Source organism: Canis lupus, chromosome 33 (assembly GCF_003254725.2).
Source record: "Canis lupus dingo isolate Sandy chromosome 33, ASM325472v2, whole genome shotgun sequence".
Lineage (NCBI taxonomy): Eukaryota > Metazoa > Chordata > Mammalia > Carnivora > Canidae > Canis > Canis lupus.
Window position 1 is genome coordinate 25,953,374 of NC_064275.1, and position 23,522 is coordinate 25,976,895.

General features: G+C 46.5%; 1 protein-coding gene across 5 annotated transcripts in view; it reads left to right on the top strand.

Annotated features, from left to right (window-relative positions):
* Positions 1–489: 489 nt before the first annotated feature.
* PARP14 (poly(ADP-ribose) polymerase family member 14) overlaps positions 490–23,522 on the top strand; it is a 36,664-nt gene continuing 13,631 nt past the window's right edge. For 2 of the 5 annotated variants that reach the window (XM_049105329.1, XM_049105328.1), the window contains exons 1-8: positions 490–749; positions 5,438–5,571; positions 6,560–6,593; positions 10,699–10,941; positions 13,287–13,523; positions 17,510–19,728; positions 20,793–21,029; positions 21,567–21,788. In XM_049105329.1, coding sequence (XP_048961286.1) covers positions 563–749; positions 5,438–5,571; positions 6,560–6,593; positions 10,699–10,941; positions 13,287–13,523; positions 17,510–19,728; positions 20,793–21,029; positions 21,567–21,788 — 3,513 coding nt within the window. In that variant the 5' untranslated portion in view covers positions 490–562. Of the gene's footprint in view, positions 750–5,437; positions 5,572–6,559; positions 6,594–10,698; positions 10,942–13,286; positions 13,524–17,509; positions 19,729–20,792; positions 21,030–21,566; positions 21,789–23,522 lie in introns of those variants that run through there. The other 3 variants (XM_049105330.1, XM_025475168.3, XM_049105327.1) reach the window with 3 other exon arrangements.

Sequence of the window (23,522 nt, forward strand, 5' to 3'; positions counted from 1 at the left end):
CTTAGCGACCCAGCTTAGGGACCGGCACGCGCGGGGGGGGGCTAGTTTAGGGACCCAGTTTAGGGACCCAGCACGGGGGTGTGTGTGTGGGGGCCTTAGGGACCCGGCTTAGACTTAGGGACCGGCACGCGGGGGGGGGCTAGTTTAGGGACCCAGTTTAGGGACCCAGCACGGGGGGGGGGGTGTGGGGGGCTTAGGGACCCGGCTTAGCGACCCAGCTTAGGGACCGGCACGCGGGGGGGGGCTAGTTTAGGGACCCAGTTTAGGGACCCAGCACGGGGGGGGGGCTGTGGGGGCCTTAGGGACCCGGCTTAGACTTAGGGACCGGCACGCGGGGCGGGGGCTAGTTTAGGGACCCAGCTTAGGGACCCACGCGCACTAACGGGGGCGCGCCAGCCAGCCTCTGCCGAAGCACTGGGGTGCGGGGAGGGGAGGGGTCGCGACTGCTGCGAGACAGAAACTTCGGTCAGGGAGGAGTCTTCTGGGAAACCGAAACCGAAACGGACGCGGGGGCAAAGTCGCGTGAGTCGCGCGGCCGCAGGGGCGAGCCGCGGAGCTGAGGATGGCGGCGCCCGGCTCCTTCCCGCTGCTGGTCGAGGGGTCCTGGGGCCCCGACCCCCCGGAGAGCCTGCCCACCAAACTGCAGCTGTACTTCCAGAGCGCGAGGAGGTCGGGCGGCGGGGCGTGCGAGGTCCTCCGGGAGCCCGGCAGCCCGCCCCGCTTCCTGGTGGTCTTCCATCTAGAGGACGGTGAGGGGTTCACGGGCTGCGGGGACCCGGGACAGCCGGGGTCTCCCCCCAAGGGAGGCCTGCCCCCCCCCCCCCGGACACACAGCGGGGCGACCCCGCCGGGCTGGAGCCCGTGCGGCTGAGCGCTCCCGGCGGGCTGCCTGGAGGTGGCGGCAGACTGGGCGCCCGGGGAGCCCGCCGCGAGGTGTGCTGGCGGCGGAGTCGCTGTTCCGTTGCTGGGCTTTCCTCCCGGGAAGGCAGCTCCAGAGGTTTGAGGGAGCGCAATTTAAAGGGGCGAGGAAGTGTCCGAGGAGGCGAGTCCTGTCTAAACGGATTCCTGGGGGGCCACCTCGGTTCCCGGACAGGCAGGTTGTTGGGGAGGACCGTCGGGTGGGAGCGGGCGCGGGAAGGTTGGCTGAGTCCCCGCGCGCAAGCAGGGCCCGCAGCGCCGGCCGGGAGTCCCAGGAGGCTACAAAGGGGGTGCCTCTATTTTATTTTATTTTCAATTAATTTATTTTTAACATATTTTTAAATTGGAGTTCAATTTGCCAACATATAGCATAACAACCCAGTGCTCATCCCTCAGTGCCCCTCACCCAGTCACCCCCACCCCCCGCCCACCTCCCTTTCCATCACCCCTTGTTCCTTTCCCAGAGTTAGGAGTCTCTCGTGTTCTGGTGCCTCTATTTTAAAAATCCTGGGCCTCCTCTTATTGAACCTGCTTCTTGTGAAGCGCTGGGGAGGAAATGAAGGCCAAGAGACAGTTGGGTTGAGATGGTAGGGGGCCCTGCAGGACGCCTGCAGGGTGGGAACTTGCCCCATAGTAGGCAGAGGGGATGTCCAAACCCACTTTAGGGAGATGAATTTGGTTGAAAGTAAGTACCTGGACTTCTGCCGGGAGAAATGCTACAAATCAGAACTTTTTAGGAGATTTCACGCAATGTTCTAGGTGAGGACAGGTGAGTCCTGGAGCAAGGAAGATCAGCGTAGGGATGGAAGATGCATGTTCTGGATTTGGGGACCCAGGTCAATGCTCTGTGAGAGAATGAGAGCCTCCTTTCCTTCAGGTATTTTTTAGGTGGGGAAAGAAAGGTATTCAATAACGTGGGGGAGTCACGGGGCTATTCCCACGGGTCATGGAGATTCCCAGTGTTTCTGGGATCACCCGGAGGAGGCGCAAAAGTGCTGCCTGAAATCACATGGGGCATAAATATAGAAAGTTAGTAAGTTAGTGGAGGGCTGTGCGCTGTTGACCAACACATAGAATCTTTATTGAGGGTGCACTGGTACCTCTTCCCTAGGTGTCAGGGTGGTTCTCAGACTGATATTCGGAGTTGATGTGGGTTGGGAGTTTTGAGCTTTGTGTGTGTGGGAAGATCCCTCCCCATCCCCAGCAGTTGAGTGGCTGAGTTCTCACCGCTCCCTACCCCCTGGCTTAGGAAAGGGAACTAAAGCACTCACCCAATTATTATCCGCTCATTCAAGACACCACCAGGTCGGTACCAAGAGGCCTGCGACCTGCTGTTCCCAAAGCACGCACTTTTTCCTTTGGAATCCCATAGGGAAGGATGTGGACAAGCTCTGATTGTATGTTCCTGTCGCTGGATTTGGAGAAGCATTTGAGCCAGAGGAGAGCCAGTGGGGCTTACATGAGAGAAACTGCAATGGTCTAGGGCAGAGATCCAGAAAGGAAAAAATGAAACCCAGAGAGGAGAGGGGTCCACAGCTAAGTGTGTCTAAGGGGAGGCAGGTAGGGGACAGGAGACCTACTAGGCTCAGAGCCCTGATGAGAGCAAAGAACCAAGTTTTCAGAGGATTAATTTCACCGAGGAATGAATGCTCTGAAGGGCAGCTGTGCAATGCATGCCATTTCCCCTCGGTTTCATTTACCTCGAGGAGTTTGACCACTTTGATTGCAACTGTCAGCATCGTATGGGCCTGGCCCTTAGGGACACTTACTTCTTCTGTAGAATCTCATTATCCTTGAGTAGTTCGCAAATTGGGACCAGCGGCCTCTGCATCTGACTCACAGCAGACTAAACAGAAGCAGTCCCAGCTGTCTCTTAGGAGCCCCGGGTGTGGGTGAGTGGGAATCTGCACACTTAACCAGCACCCCAGGTGACCCTGGTGTGCTAACGTTTGGGAAGCTCAGTTGCTTGTTGACAACCCTGAATGAACAAAAAAGGAAAATGATTAAGAGAAAATACAAACAGCATAAAAACAAGAGCACAAAATCCATTTTTGCATCAATCATCATTCTCTTCTAGCCCTGAAAGCAGAAACGGTTTCAGTCTCCCTGCTAGGCTTCTCTCTTCTCATCGCCCTGCCCACCTCCCCCACCTGCTCCAGCCCAGACAACTCGGACTACTCAGAATCTTTTATAACAAAGGTCCTGGGGTGTGAGAAGTGCCTTTTCAGTTTCAGTTTCCTTCGGAGGAAGTAATTCCCCAGCCACAGGCTGTCAGAAATTTGCTAACAATGAGTGACCCCACCCTGGCGGTCCTCACACTAGTTCTTCTCCAGGGATTCCCTCCAACCTCCCACCCTCCACCCTCCGCCCTCCCCACCAGGTGCAGGCTTGCAGTGTAGCCCAATTTTATTCATATAACTCATGTAGTAAGAATGAGCCCAACAGCACTTCTTTGTAAAAATTAGTGTATAGCACACAGAAGTATGTGGAAGCTGTATCTTACTTTTAAATAGTTCACGCAGTTTCTGAAAAGTCCAGTGTAAATTGGCTTATAACATTTTCGTTGTTGTTTTTTTAAAGATTTTATTTTTTCATGAGAGACACAGAGGCAGAGACACAGGCAGAGGGAGAAGCAGGCTCCATGCAGGGAGCCCAATGCGGAATCGATCCCAGGACCCTGGGGTCACACAGCCGAAGGCAGACGCTCAACCACTGAGCCCCCCAGGTGCCCCGACTTACAAGATGTTAAGCCGTGCTTCAGATGCATGCATTGATCATCCTTCCCGGCCATACTTTGGCTCCTGATGGTTTTCAGCCTCTTTGGAGTGAGGGAACCCATCTCCTCTTTAAGTAAAATTAAATGTAGGTGGTCTGAGGTTGGTGCAGAAGGGAGGCTGTCCACATGGGTAAGGGTGGCTGGACAGCAGAATTTCAGCCCTCCCTTTTCCTCCCAGATTCACCTTGTCCTCGTTGCGGGTCACTTACTCATCTGGCTACTGCCCGCTGTCTCAGAATCGTGGTGCCTGTACGTATCGTGCGCAATCTCAGCACAGGCTTTGGCGCTTAGATGCCTGGATAAGACTCTACTAAAGTCTAGGGAATTATAAAAAATGCATCACAGAATCCACGACTCTAGACAACTCGGTTTACAAAACTTGGCTTGTTCTCAGGCTTCCGGGGTCTTATCCAGTCCCCGGTCCCCACTCTAGCTTGGGACAACCCCTCAGGAGTCCATGTGATGACACCTGCCATCTCAGAATGAGTCAAATTAGGGTCTGGCGTTCCTTCTCCTCTTGCTTCTGGGGCCTGTTCCTGAGTTAGCCTCCAGTGAAAGCCTCACTTTTCCGCGCTTTCATGCGTGATTGAGGTGGGAAAGCTATTCCAGCTCCTCTTTGTGAAAGAGCCCCGCATCATTGGCTCTCAGACTGTCCACATCAGAATGCCACATCGTTCCCGTTAGAGCCACATCTGTGGGTAGTAGGGCGCTCTCAAAGATCCCCTTCACCCTGACCTCTTTGCCCCGGCTATGTTGACCACACCTCCTCCTCCAAACATATTCTTTCCCTCTTCTCCGTGGCCTGAGATACACTGGTTTTCCTTTTCTCTCTCTGGCTGCTCCTGCTTATAATTATAAACACATTTGCATAATCTTGCGGGTGTTACAGAATTCATTCACAGACACCGTTTTAAGGGAGGAAACAGACTCATGACATTAAGATATTTTCTCAATGTCACTCATCTAGTTTTTGGCCGAGTTGGAATTCAAATCCAAGTTTTTGGACTCTTATGTTCACTGTTTAATTTTTTCACTTCAACCCAGCTGCCTAGTGTGCTAATTCTTCCTCTTCTTCTTCTTCTTTTTTTAAATATCTCCCATCCCTTCTTTTCTACTCCTTTTACTATCGGAGGTGAGGCTCTTATCATCACAGGTTAAAGAGCTGAGTGGAATAGCTTTTTCACAAGATTCCTGGCCATTCTTGTTCATGGTCACTCAAATCACCTCCCTAAAATCTAGCTCTCATCATGCCTTGTCTCAGCACCCAACCTTCAGTGGCTCAGCACGAGGCATGCTTTATTTCCTTTCACTTGTGAATAAGTATTGTTACCTTTCTTTTTTTTTTTTTTTGTATTTTTTTTTTGTATTGTTACCTTTCTAAGTGCCTACAGAGCACAGTGTGCTGTACTAAGTCTTTCATGATGTTTTCCAGTTTAATCCATGTAACACCTGTACAAGACCATCTTTGTTAGTTCTTAATAGACAGGAACACTGAGGCTTGGTAAGTGAGACTTATTAAGGAACATGCACAAGAGTTAAAACCTAAGGGTAAAGATGGGATTGAGACCCACGTCTATTTGCTAAACTCTTCCTCTTTTCACCACCCAAGGGCCTGCTTGGGAAACTGACCAAACCACCAATTGATAATGATGAAACCCTATGGAAATTATGGAATAATTTTGTTAATAAAGATTGACAAAAAAATAAAGATTGATAGTTTTTTTTTTTTTTTTTAAATTTCAGTTCAGCAAAGAGTTCTGGAGAGAAAGAACCATGAGTTAGTATGGCTAGGAAAAGGAACATTCCAGTTGACTGTCCAGTTGCCCACAGCCCCAGATGAAGTCCAGGATGTCTTTGAGGGGGAAATTCCAACAAAGGTAAGTCAAGGAGTGAGTAAGAGGGATGTAGGGTCATCTGCGGAGGTGTGCGGGAAGGGACTCTCAATATGGAGAGTATAGAGGGAAGACAAATATAAATCGAATTGCAACAGAATTCACCTTATAGATGTGGAGAGAGTGATAATGGTCATGGGGAAGTTATGGAATATTGAAGGTGGGAGCCCTTTTGGTTTGATTTAGACACTTTCGGAAAAAGTCAGAATTTGCAGATTATAACGAGAGTGGTTTCAGATGTAAATTTTTGCGTTTGTTTTTCTTGGGTGCTTTTAATCTGGAACTTGCTCTGTTTTAATTTTACATCATTTTGAGGGGACAGTGGTTCATACTATATGTGCTATCACCTCGATTATAAAATGGGATAGTGGATCCCTGGGTGGCATAGCGGTTTAGCGCCTGCCTTTGGCCCAGGGCGCGATCCTGGAGACCCGGGATCGAATCCCACGTCGGGCTCCCGGTGCATGGAGCCTGCTTCTCCCTCTGCCTATGTCTCTGCCTCTCTCTCTCTCTCTCTCTGTGTGTGTGTGTGACTATCATAAATAAATAAAAATAAAAAAATAAAAAAAATAAAAAAATAAAATGGGATAGTAATCCAGTCCTCGTTGGATTGTTAGATCACTGTGAGGATTAAATGAAACAAGCTCTGTAAAGCACAAGGCACACCTGAGCTGAAGGCAGACATTCAACTGCCTGAGCCACCTAGGGGCCTGAAGTTTTGGGTCTTATCCCATACCCCAAGCACTTGGTGTTAATTGGGGTTTCAGTTATTTGTGATTCCTTTTTACCAGTGATTCTTGTGCTGAGTGGATATGCTGCTACACGTGAGGTGCATTCAATAGCAAAAGTGCCAGGGCTTTTTATTATTGTTTCTATTGACCCTGTGTCTCCAGGCCAGTCCCAGGGACAGTTTCGTAATGCAAAGAAATTTTAGTAGTTTATTGATTCTGCTCTATTGTTTATTGGATTTTAGGAATTGGAGACCAAAGAACATGTCAAAGAGCCAGGTAAGGTCAAAGAACTGTGACGGTTGACCTTTGCCAGCAATTTTGCATTCATCAAAGATGGCACTTGCTGGGGTCATCCTTCTCTTCCTGATTTCACAAAGTGGGGTATACATTTACATACTCTCAGCCATCTGTGCTGAGGGTGAACCCTGGGGGAGCCCCCTGAGGTCCCAGGTCAGGAGGATGGGAACAGCTGTCTCTGTGGGCCTGGGAAACACCTTGCAATTGAAGGGAGGTGAAGAGGTGCCTGGGAGATGGTGATAAACTCAGAGCCCACCTGTGCCCAACCAGCCATCATGAAGCAAGGACGTGATGTGCCAGTGTGTGCCATGTGTGGCTAAGTCAGTGTCCGAGCACTGGATAGGGAGGGTGCTGTCCTCTGGAGCCACAACAGGAGGATGGACGAAAGCTTCTAAGTTCTGGGTGCGGTATGTGGGTGTGGCACCCCTAGACCAGCAGCAGCTCTTCTCATCCCATCTGCTGTAGGAAACAGCCTGCAACCTCTGCTATGGACTCTGCTACTTATCTAGTGTCTGGGTATGGCCCTGCAGTACACCTGCCAGGTAGTGTAGAAGCAGCTCGTTTGCCTGGCGAAGCCTGCTGTTATAAAGGGGAGGAGGTGATGATGTGTCCTGAATGGCTGAGCAAGAGAGACAAAGTGGTACATATATCCAAATCTTAGGGAAAACGAATTCCCAAAAATATATAAACTATTATCCTCTAAAATTGACACCATCTTGAGAATATGTTTAGATTTTTGCAACTTTCTCTTTCGACAATGGCAGTAGGCCTGAGAGCTGCCTTTACTCGGCAAACCGACCAGATAGGGATGTATGGATTGTTTTTACCTAACCTGGAGACACTATTCAACTGTAGAATCTAGGATAGTGGGGTTTTCTTAAGAAGCTCACGGTTCTTAAGAGATAGGAATTTTTTGTCTCCTAGAGTAATTCCTGATTTCTAGTCTGCAGATATGGAACTGGCTCACGTAACAGTGGGAGCTCCCTAAATCCTTATCTGTTCTTGGCAAATGCCTTAGCTGCTGTATCCTCAAGCTCAATTTTAGAGCGGGAAGTGGTTTTATATTGGTACATCTATATCTGTGCCATTTCCTGAGTCTAGACTTTAATCAAGTCTGTGTTTCTTATGGTTCCATAGATTTTACCCTAACTCTGTCTTCACTGATTTGTCAGCGCTGTTTCAGATTTGCTTACAACACCAAGTATATTCTCAGAAAGAGCCGTCCAGCCCCACCCCACCAATGGACTTTTCATTGTCCTGGAGACTTTAGACTCATTCGCTGACCTGTTTTTGCATGACCCAGACTCTAATGATAGTAAGCAGCAGTAAGAAGTTGGGCAGTCTTTAACAAGGTAGCTAGCTGGCCCCTTTAAGAGACATAAGTGGGTGTCCCTTGTCCAATGGTCGCTGCACACTGAATCCTGATAGTGACCCTAAGGCTAAGTGTCTTGAAATTAGTTGGAATGGTGTAGACAGGTTTCAGAACTGAGCAAAATCAGGGTGGAGGGTGGTTTCCTAATAGGTCCCACATTTCAGGGATGAGGAGAACAGAGAATACTGCACATTGGGCGCACTGGGCATGCCCGCAGCCCCGGGCTTAAAGTTGGAGAGGGACAAGCAGTTGACAGAGGAAGGGGAGGGCAGTCAAGCCACATGCCAACACCAGAGGGTGTGAACACTGAGCTAATGTCCTGTTCCAGGCTCAGCTGAGTTGGGCTGGGTCTGAAAGGTGGAAACCAGCAATTAGAAGAACCTGTAAAAGAGAGACATGCAAGAGCAGAGAAATACTGGTCACGCGTGGTTAGCAAATTCTGGCTTTTTCAAGTCTATATTTCTAGCCTGGACTCTCTTCCAAATTCCAAACCTTGTGTCTGGCCCTCCTGTTGGAAAATACGTTAGAGCCACCATGTCAAAGCCATCTGTGTCATCTTCTTCATCAAACTGGTACCTTGATTGGCTTTTTTATTCCTCTTGAAGTACACAACCAGTCTGCCCATCACCTGCTAGAAACTTCAGTCATTTCTCTCCTTTAAGCCTTCACACATATTAGTCACGGAGACTTTAATCAATTAAAAAAAAACTTTCCTCATCTGTCCCTCCTTCATGCCAGGCTCCCGTTATTACCTCATAGATCCAGCGTGGCAGGCACACCCTGCTTGGCCGCCCTGTATCTGATGTCCTTCCCCTTAACTCTGACCGGCCCTTTTACTATTGCTAAATATCCTGTCTTCCTTATCACAGAACCTTCCACAACTCCCCCTTACTACCGACTGCAAGAGAAAGTCCTCACCGCACTTTGGATGGAGCTGACTTTTCTGGCCTTTTCTTATATTTGCACACAAGTGCTCCCTGAGCTTCATCGGTCAGATCACCATTTCCTGAATAGTTTGGCACAGGCATGGTGCTCTGCTCTACTTCTGTGGCTCACAATCCCTGCTACCCCACTTCTATCTAAACTCAAGAGAGCTTTCAAGACCCACTGAGCTTCCTGACACCTTTTCCTTTTCCTGACACCTTTCCAAGGCAACCCAGTCTCCTTGTTTCCCTTGGGTTCCTGGTTGGATTGTTGATGCTCTTGATTTGGCAGTTAACCAAGCCTCTCTTGTGATGAACCTTCTAATAGTCATAAGGTCATAAAACTATGCTGCTGGGAAGGCTCTTACCATTCGGTTAATCCAATACTGTTTTGTAAAGAGACATGCCTGAGGTCGCATGGCTGAAATGTGGCAGCGTCTGGGGTGGAACTCCCACAACCTCACCCCCAGCTCAGCAGTCCTTCTGCTTTGTCACACCTGGCTCATTGAATGCTGTTATTATTGAATCCTCCAGCTCTTTGTGTATTTGGCATGAGTACCTGATGTTACCTCCAGCGCAGAGCAGGAGTCCGTGTCAGGGTGTTAGATCTAACTGCTGGAACAAACAACCACCCACATCATAGGTCAGTGTGGTCAGCAGCTGGGGAAGGGAGGCGTCTACACCGCTTCACAGCCATTCAGGAATTCCAGGTTCCTTCCATCTCTTGGCAACATTACTTTTGATTTGTGGCCTCCAATGTCACTGCAAGGGAGAATGGAGATTCACATAAAGGAGATTTGTACCAGCCAGGCGTGCAAGTGTGATTCACACTTCCACCCATATTCCATTAGCCACACGAACTCGACTGTGGGAAGTCTGGGAAATGTGGCCCAGAAAGAAAACTAAATGGAATTTGGTGAGCACGTAGCATCTTGCTCTACCATAATAGATGTTTACAAATGTCAGTTCCTTTTGTCATTTTTCTTGTGTATCTCCGTTAGAAAATCTGTAAGCTCCTTATCTGCTGTTTTCTGTGTGCACCCCTCCCCACACCTCCAGTGCCTTGAGCGTAGTAAGGGCCCCAGTGGAATCGTCACTCACAGAATGTCTGAAGATCCTATCATACGCATCATACTGCCCTGGACAGGCAGAGAGTGGGCCTGACCTGGTGCATAGCTAGGGCTCACGTAGGGCTGACAATGCAGAGGACCAAGCTGCCTGGGAGGATTGCTGTCCGGTGAGCTGGATGCATACATACAGCTCTCTGGCCCATTTTACTTTCTATGTATATTCCTTTGTCATTCAATGACTCTCTTTTTTCTTCTCGGTGATGAAAACGTATTACTTTTCAGAGCATAATGTGCTACATGTCATCAGATATTCTTGCCTTCCTCCAGTGGCCCAAGCAGTAAATCTTCGATTCAGCAAACGCTATTGAGCCTCAAGTATATTCCATGTGCTGGTGATACAAGGATGACTAAACATGTCCCTTGCTTTTGAGAAGCTGAGTTCAAGAACTAGAATGAGGTGCTGGATAGAAGCATATGTCAAATGCTATGAAAGGTTCCTCAGAAAGACAAGGCAGGAGGGGCATACCAAAAATCAGGCTCATCAATAATAGTTAAATGCTACATTTTATTTTTAATTAAACAAAAAGCCTTCTAAGATCTGTTTTTATTTGAGTTAGTCAAGAGAAGGAAAGAGGACAGTGTCATATGACAATTTACTTTGCTAGGACCATGGTAGACAAATGTAACATCTTGTGCCTCTTTTGTCCTCCTAAAATCAGATGTGTCAGAAGAACTGGATATAAAACTTTCTCTCAGTAGAAGAGGAGAGAGAATGGAAGATACCTCAGAAGAATGTGAAAATACTTCCTCTTTGGTTGCATTTGAAAATCTCAAGGCAAATGTAACTGATATAATGTTAATCTTGCTAGTGGAGAATGTAAGCGGCCTGTCCAGTAATGATTTCAAAGTGGAAGTATTACGAGATTTTGATGTTGCTGTAGTTACCTTTCAAACGCATACAGGTAAGATCAAGTAATGCTGCATTTGCCAATCTTCTTTGCACCGCACTTTGGGATCTGAGACACTCAGCTAATAGAATCTCTCTGAAAGTTTGACTTTTTCCAGTAGCTAGTAAGAGAAGATTCCAAGTTAGAATAGATGCTTTTTTATTTTGAAAGAGAAGATTTGTTTTAAAACTGAATTCTGGTATGTTCAGTAAATCAGACTTTATTGTATGAGTGTGTGTGTGTGTGTGTGTGTGTGTGTTAGTGTTAGAGAGAGACGAACAATAGACACAGATTATACACCCAAATAGAAATCTAAAGTCTTAGGTTATTAAAGTGATTCTAAGGAGTCGAGTCAGCATTTTCATGTGTTATCTCACTGGGAGAAGTAAATATTGATCTGTGTTACCAAACTAGACTTAATGGAATGTAATAATGATAATAACAGCAGACACTCATATAGAGATACTGTAAGTCAGGGACTGTGTGCCAAGCCTGTGCCATGTGTCAATGTATTTATTCCTTTTAACAACCTTTTGAGATCATTGTTATCACTCCTCATTTTATAGTCGAGGAGCCGGAGATGCAGAGATGCTAATCAATTCTTGGATTTGAACCTCGGCAGCCCACCTCTACACAGCCGGTTGTCTTGTTTCCTTTACCCTATATTTCCTTAGTACTAGCATGGTCATCCCATATGCAGGAGAGTAAGTGCACGTGATGCAGGAAATGAGTGCTGTTCAAGGTCTGTGTGTGGAGTTATCTCCAGAAAGACCAGGGATTCTTCTGTTCTAATCCGAGCCTTCACTGTCCCATGGCCATGGTAGGAGAATGGCTAAGTAAGAGCACAGGTCATGAAGTCAAAATTCTAGCTCCACCATTTGACTAATTCTCTGAGGTTGTCCAAGTTACTACCTTCTGGGCTTTGCTTTTCTCATCTATAAAATAGAGGAAAAAACACCTACCTGATACAGCTTCTAAGAGGGTTAAATGAGATAATGTGTGCAAAGCCCTTCATATAGTACCTGAGACATAGTAAGAGCTCAGTGAAGGGTGCTATTCTTATTTCAAATGTATAATTATTTTTTATAAAGGAAAAACTAAGTGGACTTGCTTTTGTTCATTAATCACACCTACTATGTGTGATTACTGCTATGTGCTAGGCACTTGCCTATGTGCTGAGGGTACCTAGATGAATAATTCTTGGCTTGCTCTTGAGGAACTCCTGTGGAGTTAGAGACTCATAAGTAAATGAAAAATGAAGATGTGAGAGGAGAAGCTGCCTCTCTCAGCCATAAAACAGCAGGCTTCAGGGAAGGGGGGGAGGGGACCCAAACAAGGTGGCTTGGTTTTGCCTTGCTTTCTCCCGTCTATGAGGTCGATGCTCCAGTGGTCCCAGTCTCCCAGGTCCCCAGTACACTGTTGTTTCCCGCCACTGCTCTTCTCTCTGCCTGAAAGCTCTCCTCCCCTTATCTATCTGCTAAACTCTTCTTCATCCTTCAGAACTCAGATCAGCAACTACCTTCTCTGGGAGTCCTTGTGGGATTTCCACTTATTTATCCTCCTGCGTCATCTGATCCCGCAATAGGTCATTTGTGTACTTTCAAGACTCCCTCCCTCCCTCCTTCCCAGATGGTGAACTTTCAAGGACTTGTTATATTCATCAATCTAACCCCAGGTCAGCACAGTGCGGGCACATCATGGGCCCACCTTCGATATTTATTAATTTGAAAGAGATAATCAGAGTCCTGAAGGAGGAATAGGACCAAGACAAAAAAAAAATTAGAGACTTTAGATATAGGTGATTATATATACTGAGGCAAAAGAGAATAGGGTTTTCAAAATAATGGCTAGTTTTGGGGACAATATGGAAAATAAAATGAATGGCAGGAAATAACCAGAAGTGATGTTTGGTAATTACTTTGGAATCAAATACCCAACCAAGGGCATTTTGAGCCTAAGGAACGTGAACTGATTCCTATAGGTAATGGGGAGCCGTGGTAGGATTTGAGAAAAGAATGTAGTGAGAGGATTTGTATCGTAGAGAGAGCACCCAGGTAGGATGTCAAGGGGGGTTGGAGAGAGCTGTGACTGCAGGCGAGGACACAGCTCTGGGGCAGTAAGCCAGGTGAAACATTCACGTGTGTATAACCAACCGTTCAGAGACTGGGAGTTGTAAGGATGCAAATTCTCACATAGAAATTAAAATCTTGCCTCTAAAAATTGAGCGCTTAAAAAAATATAAAAATTGAGTGCTTAGCTATCTTCTTTATCTCAATTAATATTCAGACAGTTTCTTCTGTATAATATAAAGGTATGATCATAATTTCCTGACTGATCTATCGATTGATTTTGATTTGTAGATGCCGTCAAATTCGTTGATGATTGTGCCAGGCACCATTCAGTGAAACAACTTCAGCTTTCTCCAAGACTTCTGGAAGTGACAAAAACAATCAGGGTTGAAAACTTGCCACCTGGTGTTAATGACTATAATTTGAAGTGTTTATTTGAAAATCCACAAAATGGAGGAGGAAGAGTTGCCAGTATTGAATGTTTTCCTGAAGAGAGTTCGGCTCTGATTGAGTTTTTTGACAAAAAAGGTAACATCTATGAGCCTGATTCTGTGAACCTACCTGACATAATCTAAACCATTTTAGCAGAGCTTAAGTTATCAGTTGGGTTCTAATGCGTTTTACTTCTTATTCATAAGTTTCACGGAAATCCAATTAGTAATCCTGTTCATCTGGGTTATGATAGTTAATGAGTCCAGTGATTTAAACTTTAGAGAAGCAATGCTAACTTTTGAAAGACATAAGGAGATTCTCTCATGAGTTTCTACCTAGAGTGAAAAATATATAATTCGTAGACTCTTTGAAATACTGTATATAAAAAAGACTGGGAGTTGTAAGGATGTAAATTCTCACATAGAAATTAAAATCATGTGTGTTTCAGCTGTACACTTGGTAGAAAGTCTCAATTTCAACAAGGTTAGGTAAAGAAATATTCAGAAACACGTACACTTCCTATAAAGTATCACTACTTCCCCTTTCGCCTGTCAGTCTCATCAGTCAGAAATTAATAGGGATAGTAAATGGCATCCAATGGATGTCTGCTAGATTGTTCTTTGCAGCAACCTTGTGAAAAACCATGTCCAGCTGAACTTCATGGAATCATTTCTGAGGGTTTTTTGGATATTAGATGGCCAGTTCACTGAGACATGTAGACTCAGCTCGGAGATTCCCCTTGATGTTTGAAGGTGGAGGCTGAGGAATAGGAATCAGGGGGGCTGACGTCTTAGGGAGAGGAGGAACAGTGGGCTTGGGATTAATGGGGGGAGCATGAGACATGATCCTGTGGCATTCCACCCACTGAAGATAAACTGCTTCATGGGAGATACATGGAGGAAACTCCCTTTGGCTTTGATGAGTTGGGGAAACTGGAGTGAAGGTGTGGTTTGGATTAGAATGGAATAAAAGTCCTAGTGTGTTCCTTGGGCAAGGGGACAAAAGAGGTCACAATTGGTTTAAATCTCCCTGAACCTGGGCTTGGACCCAGGGAGAGAGCTACGTGAAGCTGCCTAGAAGTTAACCTTCCAATTTATGGTGGGGCTTCGAACCTCTTGAAGGCCTGGTGCAGTTGGCTCTGTCTCAGGATGTCTGCATTACACGTGGATGACTAATAATACGAACTATGTAATTAGGGTTATTTGATGCAGAGCTGCACCTGTGACCAGTTGGGCACTCTTCAAAGGTTCCCCTTCGTGACTATGTTGGCCATGCCTCCCCATCTAAACTCATGAACTCTCTGTTCTCTGTGGCCTGAGATACGCTGATTTTTCCCTTTCTTTGGCTGCTCCCTCTTATAATCATAACTCACATTTGCATAGCTCTGCAGGGCGCTACAAAGTGTATTCGCAGACACTGCTCTGTGGACATTGCCAGTACTGTAATCCCTATTTTACAAATAAGAAACAGGCACAAAAAGGTCAAATAACTTGACTAAGGTTACACAGCTAGTAAGTGACAGAGCCAGTATCTGAACCTGGTTAGTCTAGCCCCTAATCTCTGCTCTTAAGCTCTTCATTCTTTCCCAATCTCCTGTTCACCTATAACATTAATTTTTCCTATGGGCTATTTCACCACTTACAATGGGTTATTAGTAATGAGGCCAACTGTAGCAAAAGCTGGATTAAAAACATAATTTGCCAGCAACCTACATTTTACGTAGATTATTTGAGAGGAATAAATTAGGCACTTATTCTGGAATTACTTTGTTCAATTTTACAAGATCTGATTCATAAAATCTTAAGGAAAGGAACTCTTATTGAATAACCTACTCTAAGTAAAATCTTTTGCTGTGTTTTCTGCCACAGTAGCTCACTGAATCCTAGTAATGCTGTGCATATAGTTACTTTTTCTTGAAGAGGAGGACACAGGATGGAGAATTTAAGGCACAGCAAGGTGACATCTGTGATGCTTCTTGAGTCAGACAGATCAGAGTTCAAATCCTGGGTTTGGTGCTTACTAGCTTTGTGCTCTTGGGCAAATTATTACTTTACTTATTTATTATTATTTATCTCTATATTTTAAGATTTATTTATTCATTTATTTATTTGAGAGCACAGGCACAAGCAGGAGGGGCAGAGGGAGAGAGAGAATCTCAAGCGGACTTCATGCTGAGCACAAAACCTGACATGGGGGCTCTATCTCATAATCCTGAGGTCACGACCTGAGTCAAAACTAAGAGTTGGACGCTTAACCGACTGAACCATCCAGGCGCCCCTGTATATATATTTCTTGAAGTATAGTTGCCGCACAATGTTATATTAGTTTCAGGTGCACAACAAAGTGATTCAACAACTCTATACGCTCTGCTCACAAGTGTAGCTACCATTATCGCCATTCATACGGCACTGTCACAATATCATTGATTCTATTCCCCTGCTGTACCTGTCATCCCTGTGACTTACTTATTCCATAACTGGAAGCCTGTATCTCCCACTGCCCTTTATCCATTTATCACAGGGGCTTCACCAATTCAACCAAGAGTCCACAAGGATTCCTTTTTCTCTACGTCTTCATCAATACTTGTTATTTCTTGTCTTTTTGATACTAGCCATTCTGACAGGTATGAGGTGGTATCTCCTTGTAGTTTTGATTTGTATTTCCCTGATGATGAGTGATGTTGAGCATCTTTTCATGTGTGTCCGTTGGCGATCTGGATGTCTTCTTTGGAAAAATGCCTACTCACTCAGGTCCAGTGTTGAGCAATTTATTTTAACCCCCGAAAGCCTGTTTTCTCACCTACAAAACAAGGCTCACCGTTATTACATGCCTCAGAAGAATTTGTGAGGATCGAATGAAATGATACCTGCACATGGTGGGTCTCAGTACACGTTAGTGGTCACTGGTCCTGCCCAGGCTCAGGGCCCATACAGAGCCATGTTGGGAAGTTCCAGCTATGTGTCTTGGCCTCTGAAGGCCATGTTCTTTTTGTGACATCCGGCTCCAGGCCTAGGAGACAATCATGCACAAGGTGAAGTTATTTTTCACATATTTCTATAAGGATGCTATTTTAATCCAAGGTGTTACTGGAATTCATTCTAATTATCTTCCTTCTTAGACCCTTTTCACCTAATAACTAACACAAGGGAAAGAAGAGTACCCCCCAACACATACACACACACACACACACACACACACATACACACACACATCCCACCCTAGGGACCACCCCAGCAGAAGTGGCAGGAGGGGGATCATAGCAAGGACAAGGGGAAGGGCAGGACTTACTGAATCCAAGTCCCCAGAGCTGGGTTCTCCAACGACCATGAGCCTATCTTGTTTGGAAACCCTGGTAAAGGGGCAAGAGTGTGGGTTTTAGGGTTAGACAGATACTGGCTCAAATCTTAGCTCAGATATTTGTCATTAACATGGTCCCATCTGAGTTACCTAACCTTCCCTAGCCTCAGTTCTATCATTTGTAAATAGGGGTGATAATAATAGTGCCTCTACTTCAAAGAGTTGTTGAGAAGCTTAAATAAATAAGTATGTGGAAAGAACTTAGAATGGCATCTGACACATGGTAAGCTCTGATAATTATTATTATGCTCTTTCTCTTAGAGGGATTACTAGAATAAATCAGCTAAGAAGCCTAAAACTGTGAGACTGTGCAAGAAGCAGCGTATATCATGATTCTTACACGAGCTTTGCTTTGAGCACCAGAATATTCTTTGCACAAGGGCAAACATGACCCCCATATTTGTGAACAAATTCTTATCTATTTGTTAGCCTGGTGGTGATATATCAGTGTTATCAGAAAACAGAAAATAGAATTTACTTAACAGAATTTCAACATAGAGTGATCTTGGTTGAAAAGTATTCCATTAAACAAAGGATACCTATGTAGGATTAATAAAAATCAATTTACACTTGAGCACTTTGAGAGTAGTGCTGCTTTCTAATAGTACGTTATAACATCAAAGCTTTACAATCATTAGGATTCTTTTTTCCTCTAATAGTGAAGTGTTTTTTTTTTTTTCACTTGAAACATCACACTGGAATAATTTTATTTCTTTCCTTTTAAGTGTTACACACCATCGTGACCAAGAAACTTGAATTCAAACATATGCCACTCTCTGTGTTTCCATACTATACCTCTCTGGGCACAGCCTTGTACGGAAAGGAAAAACCTCTGATCAAGCTTCCGGCACCATTCAGAGAACCATTAGATCTTCCCTTATGGAGGTTCTTGCAGCAAAAGAATCATCTGATCAAGGAGATAAATGATGAAGCGAGACGATGTCACTGTGAACTAATATGGTCTAAACTCAGTGCTGAAGTTACTATCAGACCTGCGACCACATTATTCTGTCTAGGTAGACTGAAAATCAGGACCTGGAGGGAAGATGTTTCCATGGCATTCTCTAGCATCAGGTCTAAGTATAAAGTTACTACGCTTACTGTGGACCCCACGGTGTGGGACACCGTAAGAAATCATTTAGAAGACGACAGGATTTTGATAGAGTTTGATACACTGACAGGGACTGTAACCTTAGTGGGGAAATCAGAGGATGTACAGAACGTGGAGCCACAAATCAAGGAATTAATAGAAAGTACCGTTCAAAAAATTAAGAGAGAAGAGCAAAGTCTAGAGGAAAAAGTGGCTCTTTCTCCCGGAAGGTATTCTCTTTTGTGTCACAGCAACGCCCTAGAGCATCTCCGCACTGAGTGCCCAGAGGTGGAGATGTGTTTCGACAAAGCTTCTCAACACATGTGCTTCAAGGGTTTCCACGCAGATGTGAATAAAGCAAAGTGTGAAATACAGAAGAAGATGGACATCATGGTTCAAAAAAGCATCGAGCTTCCCCCTGAGATTTTCCAGTTTTTGCAACAAGTAGACTGTGTAGAATTTTCGAAGTCTCTTTTGGTGGCACAGAAAATTCTTGCAGTTTATGAGCTAGCAGGTACAGCTGTCGTCCTAACCGGCTATTCCTCTGCAGTCCTATCGGATGCCGCAAAGCAGATGGTCACTGCTTTAAGTTACAAGCGCCTGGACCTTAAGGACGGGGAAGTTCTTAAAGGCAGGAAATGGAAAGGACTCACTCACAGTTTGCACAGGAGACATAATTCGCCCTCTAGGACTGTGATCATCGACGAGCTCACTTCAGAAACCAAAGCCGAGGTCGTCATCGCCGGCTGCACGAGCCAAGTGAATGAAACCTACAGCTTGCTGTTCAGCTTTGTGGAAAAGCACATGAGGGTAGAGCGACTGATCGAAATCGAGCCTCCCATCGTCATTGATTACTTGAGGAGAGAGAAGAAGCTCTGCTGGCAGAAGATGAAGAGGACAAACGTCCAGGTCATTTTCAATCCGGAGAACAGGGCCCAAGGCGTCCTGCTGATCGGGCCTCAGGCCAGGGTCCTGGAGGGCGTGAGTCTCCTGGGCCAGGTGCGGGAGGCCGTGCGCGTGGAAAGCCTGCAGGTGCACACGCCGGGGGCCAGCCGGCTCTTCCGGGAGAAGGCGCCCTATTACAGAAGCGAGGTCCAGCGGCGGTTCGGCTGTTGCCTGGAGCTGCAGGAGGCCGCAGGGGCGGCGGGCCGGGGCGACGCGCACAGGGGCCTGCCTCGGGTGGAGCTGCGCCCTGGGGTGGCCCTGGCCGTGCAGCGGGGCGACCTGACCCGCTTCCCCGCCGCCCAGGCCGTGGTGAGCCCCGCCAGCGGGGACCTGCAGCTCCGCGGGGGCCTGGCGGCCGCGCTGGCCCAGGCAGCAGGCCCCGCGCTCCAGGAGGACTGCAGCCGGCTGCTGAGGACGGCGGGCCCCGTCCCTGTGGGCGGCGCCGTGGCCTCCACGGCGGGGAAGCTGCCCTACCGCCTGGTCATCCACGCCGTGGGGCCCCAGTGGAAGGACAGCGAGGCCTCGAGGTGCGTGTCCCAGCTCAAGGCGGCCGTGAAGCAGAGCCTGCGTCTGGCCGAGGCGCACGGCTGCAGGTCCGTGGCCATCCCTGCCATCAGCTCCGGACTCTTCGGCTTCCCCTTAGCCGTGTGCGTCAGGACTATCGTTCTGGCCGTCCAGGAAAGCTGCCAGCTGAGCCACGATGGGCACGCCCTGAAAGAGATTTACCTGGTGGATACAGCGGAGAAGACCGTCCAGGCCTTCGCGGACACTGTGACAGCGCTGGCCGAGGTCCCTGGACCTGCCGCCGTGCAGCCCGGCCCGACAGGTGTCCATGCAAGCGGACAGGTGTCGCTGTCCCAGGGCAATCTGAGGGTCCTGCTGGTGAAAGGAGATGCACAGAGAGCTGCGGTGAGTGTCCCCGCCTGCAGGACACCACGGCGGTGCTGGGACCCCAGCCAGCCTGTCCCGGGGGTGGGGTGGAGGCGGCTAGGACCCAGGGGGAGACCCCGTGCCCCCCTGACCCAGCCTCTCAGGTGGGGCTTCCTCAGAAAACTGGGCAACTTCACTGAGACATTTACCAACAGAGACTGGCCAGCCTATGGCGGGACCTGCGAGTGGTTTCCAGCCGATGTGAAAACCTGCAATATCTTACATCTACGCTCAGGGTCACCACTTCCACATTTGTGCTTTTTGCAGTGCCTTTACACCTGTCATATTTGGGCAGATCTGAAGTTAATTTCCTGCCAAACTTACTGAGAGCGGATACAGAAAAATCCGAGCAGAGGATGGGAGTCTTGTCAATGGCACTGAACCAGGGTCATCACTCCTCGGTGACCCATGAGGGGCAGCTTTGGAAATCACTTGCTCACGTCCCCTCTCCGGTCTTCTGGCGTCTTCATCTGGCCCAATTTAGAACATCTCTGTCAGGTCCAACCAGTCTGACCACAGCTCAGACCTCCCGGGGTTGTGTTTGTGCAGGTTCCCTCCCAGGTGACAGCCCGTCTCCCTCTGCCTGGTGCACTGATTCCTGCCCCAGACCCCACCAGCCACTGGCTCTGCTCTCCTTCAGAAACCCTGTACTAGTTATATATCGATTTTTGACGGCTCTCTGCTGTCCTGGAGTGTTTTTTTTTTTTTTAAATATTTCATTTATTTATTCGAGAGAGAGAGGCAGAGACACAGGCAGAGGGAGAAGCAGGCTCCATGTAGGAGCCTGACATGGGACTCGATCCTGGGTCTCCAGGATCAGGCCCTGGGCTGAAGGCGGCACTAAACCGCTGAGCCACCCTGGGCTGCCCCCGGAGTGTTATTAAATAAATATCTAGCACGACTTTGCCTTGGGTGGCATTTCAGTCTCTGAAAATAATCTTCATGGTTTCCCCACTGTAGTGCCAAACCCAGTGGCTTAAATATGGTAAACCCTGAGGAATGCTCTTTGTTAGCATCTGAAACAAGTTGGTTTCGTCTTTAAGGCTGACGTTATTGTCAACTCCGTTCCGGTGAATCTCAAGCTTAATAGAGGGCTCCTTTCCCAAGCCCTCTTGGAAAAAGCTGGGCCAAAGCTCCAGGAGGAACTGGACATGGTGGGACGAGCAGTGGCTGTTGGCATGGGCACAGTTCTCCAAACCAGTGGATGCGATCTGCACTGTCGCTACGTGCTTCACGTGGTGGCTCCGGACTGGGAAGAGGGCAGCACGTCTTCACAAAAGGTAGGGCCAAGTTTGCGGTTCTCTGGGAAACTGGGTAGCGCTTGGGATCCTCCTCTCAGTATCATGTAGGTTGGATCCTCTCCGTCTGTCACATTATCAGGACGTTCTATCACTATGGCCATTTCTTTCAGCCGTGGCTGACTTCTCCCGGGGAGACTAGTTAATAATATAAATGGACTATAGTGCTCAATCATTATTGGGGCTCAGGGAAGAGTTACTGAAGATGACACGTCTTCCGTGAGGATAGTAAGGTGAGGGCGTGAAGAATGGAAGAGAATGAAGGGTCAGAGCAGTAGTTGTTTTGCTGCTTTCCTTTGTTGCTAAGTGAGTTTGGATCTTTTCAGAGGGCCTCTGAGGTTTCCTTTTCTTTTTCCTTGTCTACTCCTGTCTGGCCTTTCCTTTTCTGCCTGCCCTTAGCCTCTCTTGAGAGCAGAGGAGTAGACAGAGATCATAGTTAAAGTTGCTAAATTCTCATCATTTTTGTTCTAACTCCCCTTTCTAGGAAAGATGCATAAAGATGTGCTTTGTGCTTTTCAGATCATGAGAGACATAATCAGAAAATGTCTGGAAATCACGGAGAGCCTGTCCTTAAGATCAATTGCATTTCCAGCAATAGGAACAGGAAATTTGGGGTTTCCTAAAACTATTTTTGCTGAATTAATAACTTCAGAAGTGCTAACATTTAGTAGCAAGACTCAACTGGCAGCTTTACAAGAGGTTCAATTTCTGCTGCACCCGAATGATCATGAAAATATTCAGGTACAGTCTCACTCATTTCTGGTTATTTGGGCAGCTGAGCCCTACTGTTCTCAAATGTCTTCTTGGTGGGTCTATTAGGTTGTTTCTTTCATGTATTTTCTGTACAGGAAAGTAAAGGAGTGGTGTAGACTAGTTGCAGCACAGCAAATGTCAAGCAGCAAATTTATGGATACAGAAAAAAAATTTAACTTATTAAAAAAATTAACTTATTTGAAGAATAAAACTTCAAACATAAGTAAAAGTAGACAAAATGCCATAATAAACTGCCTTGTACCCATCACTCTTCTTCACAATGATCAACCTATGGCCAGTATGTTTCATCTCTACCTCCATTTATTTCCCTTCTTCCTATATTATTTCCAAGCAAATCCTAGACATATGCTTTACCTATAAACAATTCAGTATTTATTTTAAACAGTAGGATCCTTTTTAAAAAGTAACATAACCACAATACTGTTTCACACTTCAAATAAATTGAGAATCAGTCCCTTATTTCCTCTGTTGTCAATTCAATGTCCAAATTTCCAATTGTCTCATAAATGCTTCATTTTGTTTTGTTTTTTTTTGGAGGGGTTGTTATTTATTTATTTATTTATTTATTTATTTATTTATTTATTTAATTAATTTGAGAGAGAGAGAGAGTGTGTGTGTGCGCGTGCATGTAGGGGAGGGCAGAAGGAGAGGGAGACAAAGAATCTCAAGCAGACTCCCTGAGCGTGGATCCCTGTAATGGGCCCTGGCTGGATCCCACGACCCCAAGTCCCTGTCCTGAGATCACAGCTGGAGCCAAAACCAAGAGCCCAACACAGTTGAATAACTGACCAAGTCACCCAGGCATCTTTTTTTTTTTTTTTTTTCCAGGCATCTTATTTTGTTTTTATAGCTTGTTTGTTTGAATCAGAATCCAAATAAGGTCCATATATTGCAGTAGAGCTGACATCCCTTAATCGTTTTTTAATCTAGGGGATTCCCTTTCATAGGAACCTAGAAAGTTTAGTACATAATATAAAAGTTGTAGTCCTCTAAATAGGAGGACAAACGGTTGTCTATAAATTATGTCAGGACATCCCCATGGGCATAGGAGAGTTGGAACTAGGAATTCCAGAACCATCTTCAGTTGTAGCGAGTTCATCAACCAGCTGTCCTCTTTTACACACGGAGCTTGCCTGCTGTCTCCCCACCCCTGAGAGCCCATCAGCTGGGATCCTGGTTCTGTAGTCTCCCTGTGTCCACCTCCCATTACTGGATCAACTTTTAGCAAAGAAGTTATACTTATTTTTTTCCTCCCCCTAAATCTCTCTTGCTTGTTTCAAAGGAGAAAGAAAGTGATGATTTGAGGATGTCACTACCAGGCAAAGAAATGAAATTCACAGGTTTATTAACCCTAGGATTAGGGTCCTCCAGAGAGAACTACTTTCTAGTGATTCCTCTCCTGGGACAAATTAAAATTAAAAAAATGGAAGTGTTGCTGTCTTATGTGACTATCTTTCTTTTTTTTTTTTTAATTTTTATTTATTTATGATAGTCACAGAGAGAGAGAGAGAGAGAGAGGCAGAGACATAGGCAGAGGGAGAAGCAGGCTCCACGCACCGGTAGCCCGATGTGGGATTCGATCCCGGGTCTCCAGGATCGCGCCCTGGGCCAAAGGCAGGGGCCAAACCGCTGCGCCATCCAGGGATCCCTGACTATCTTTCTTTTACTACTATGTTGTTGTGGTGGTTGTTTTTTACAATT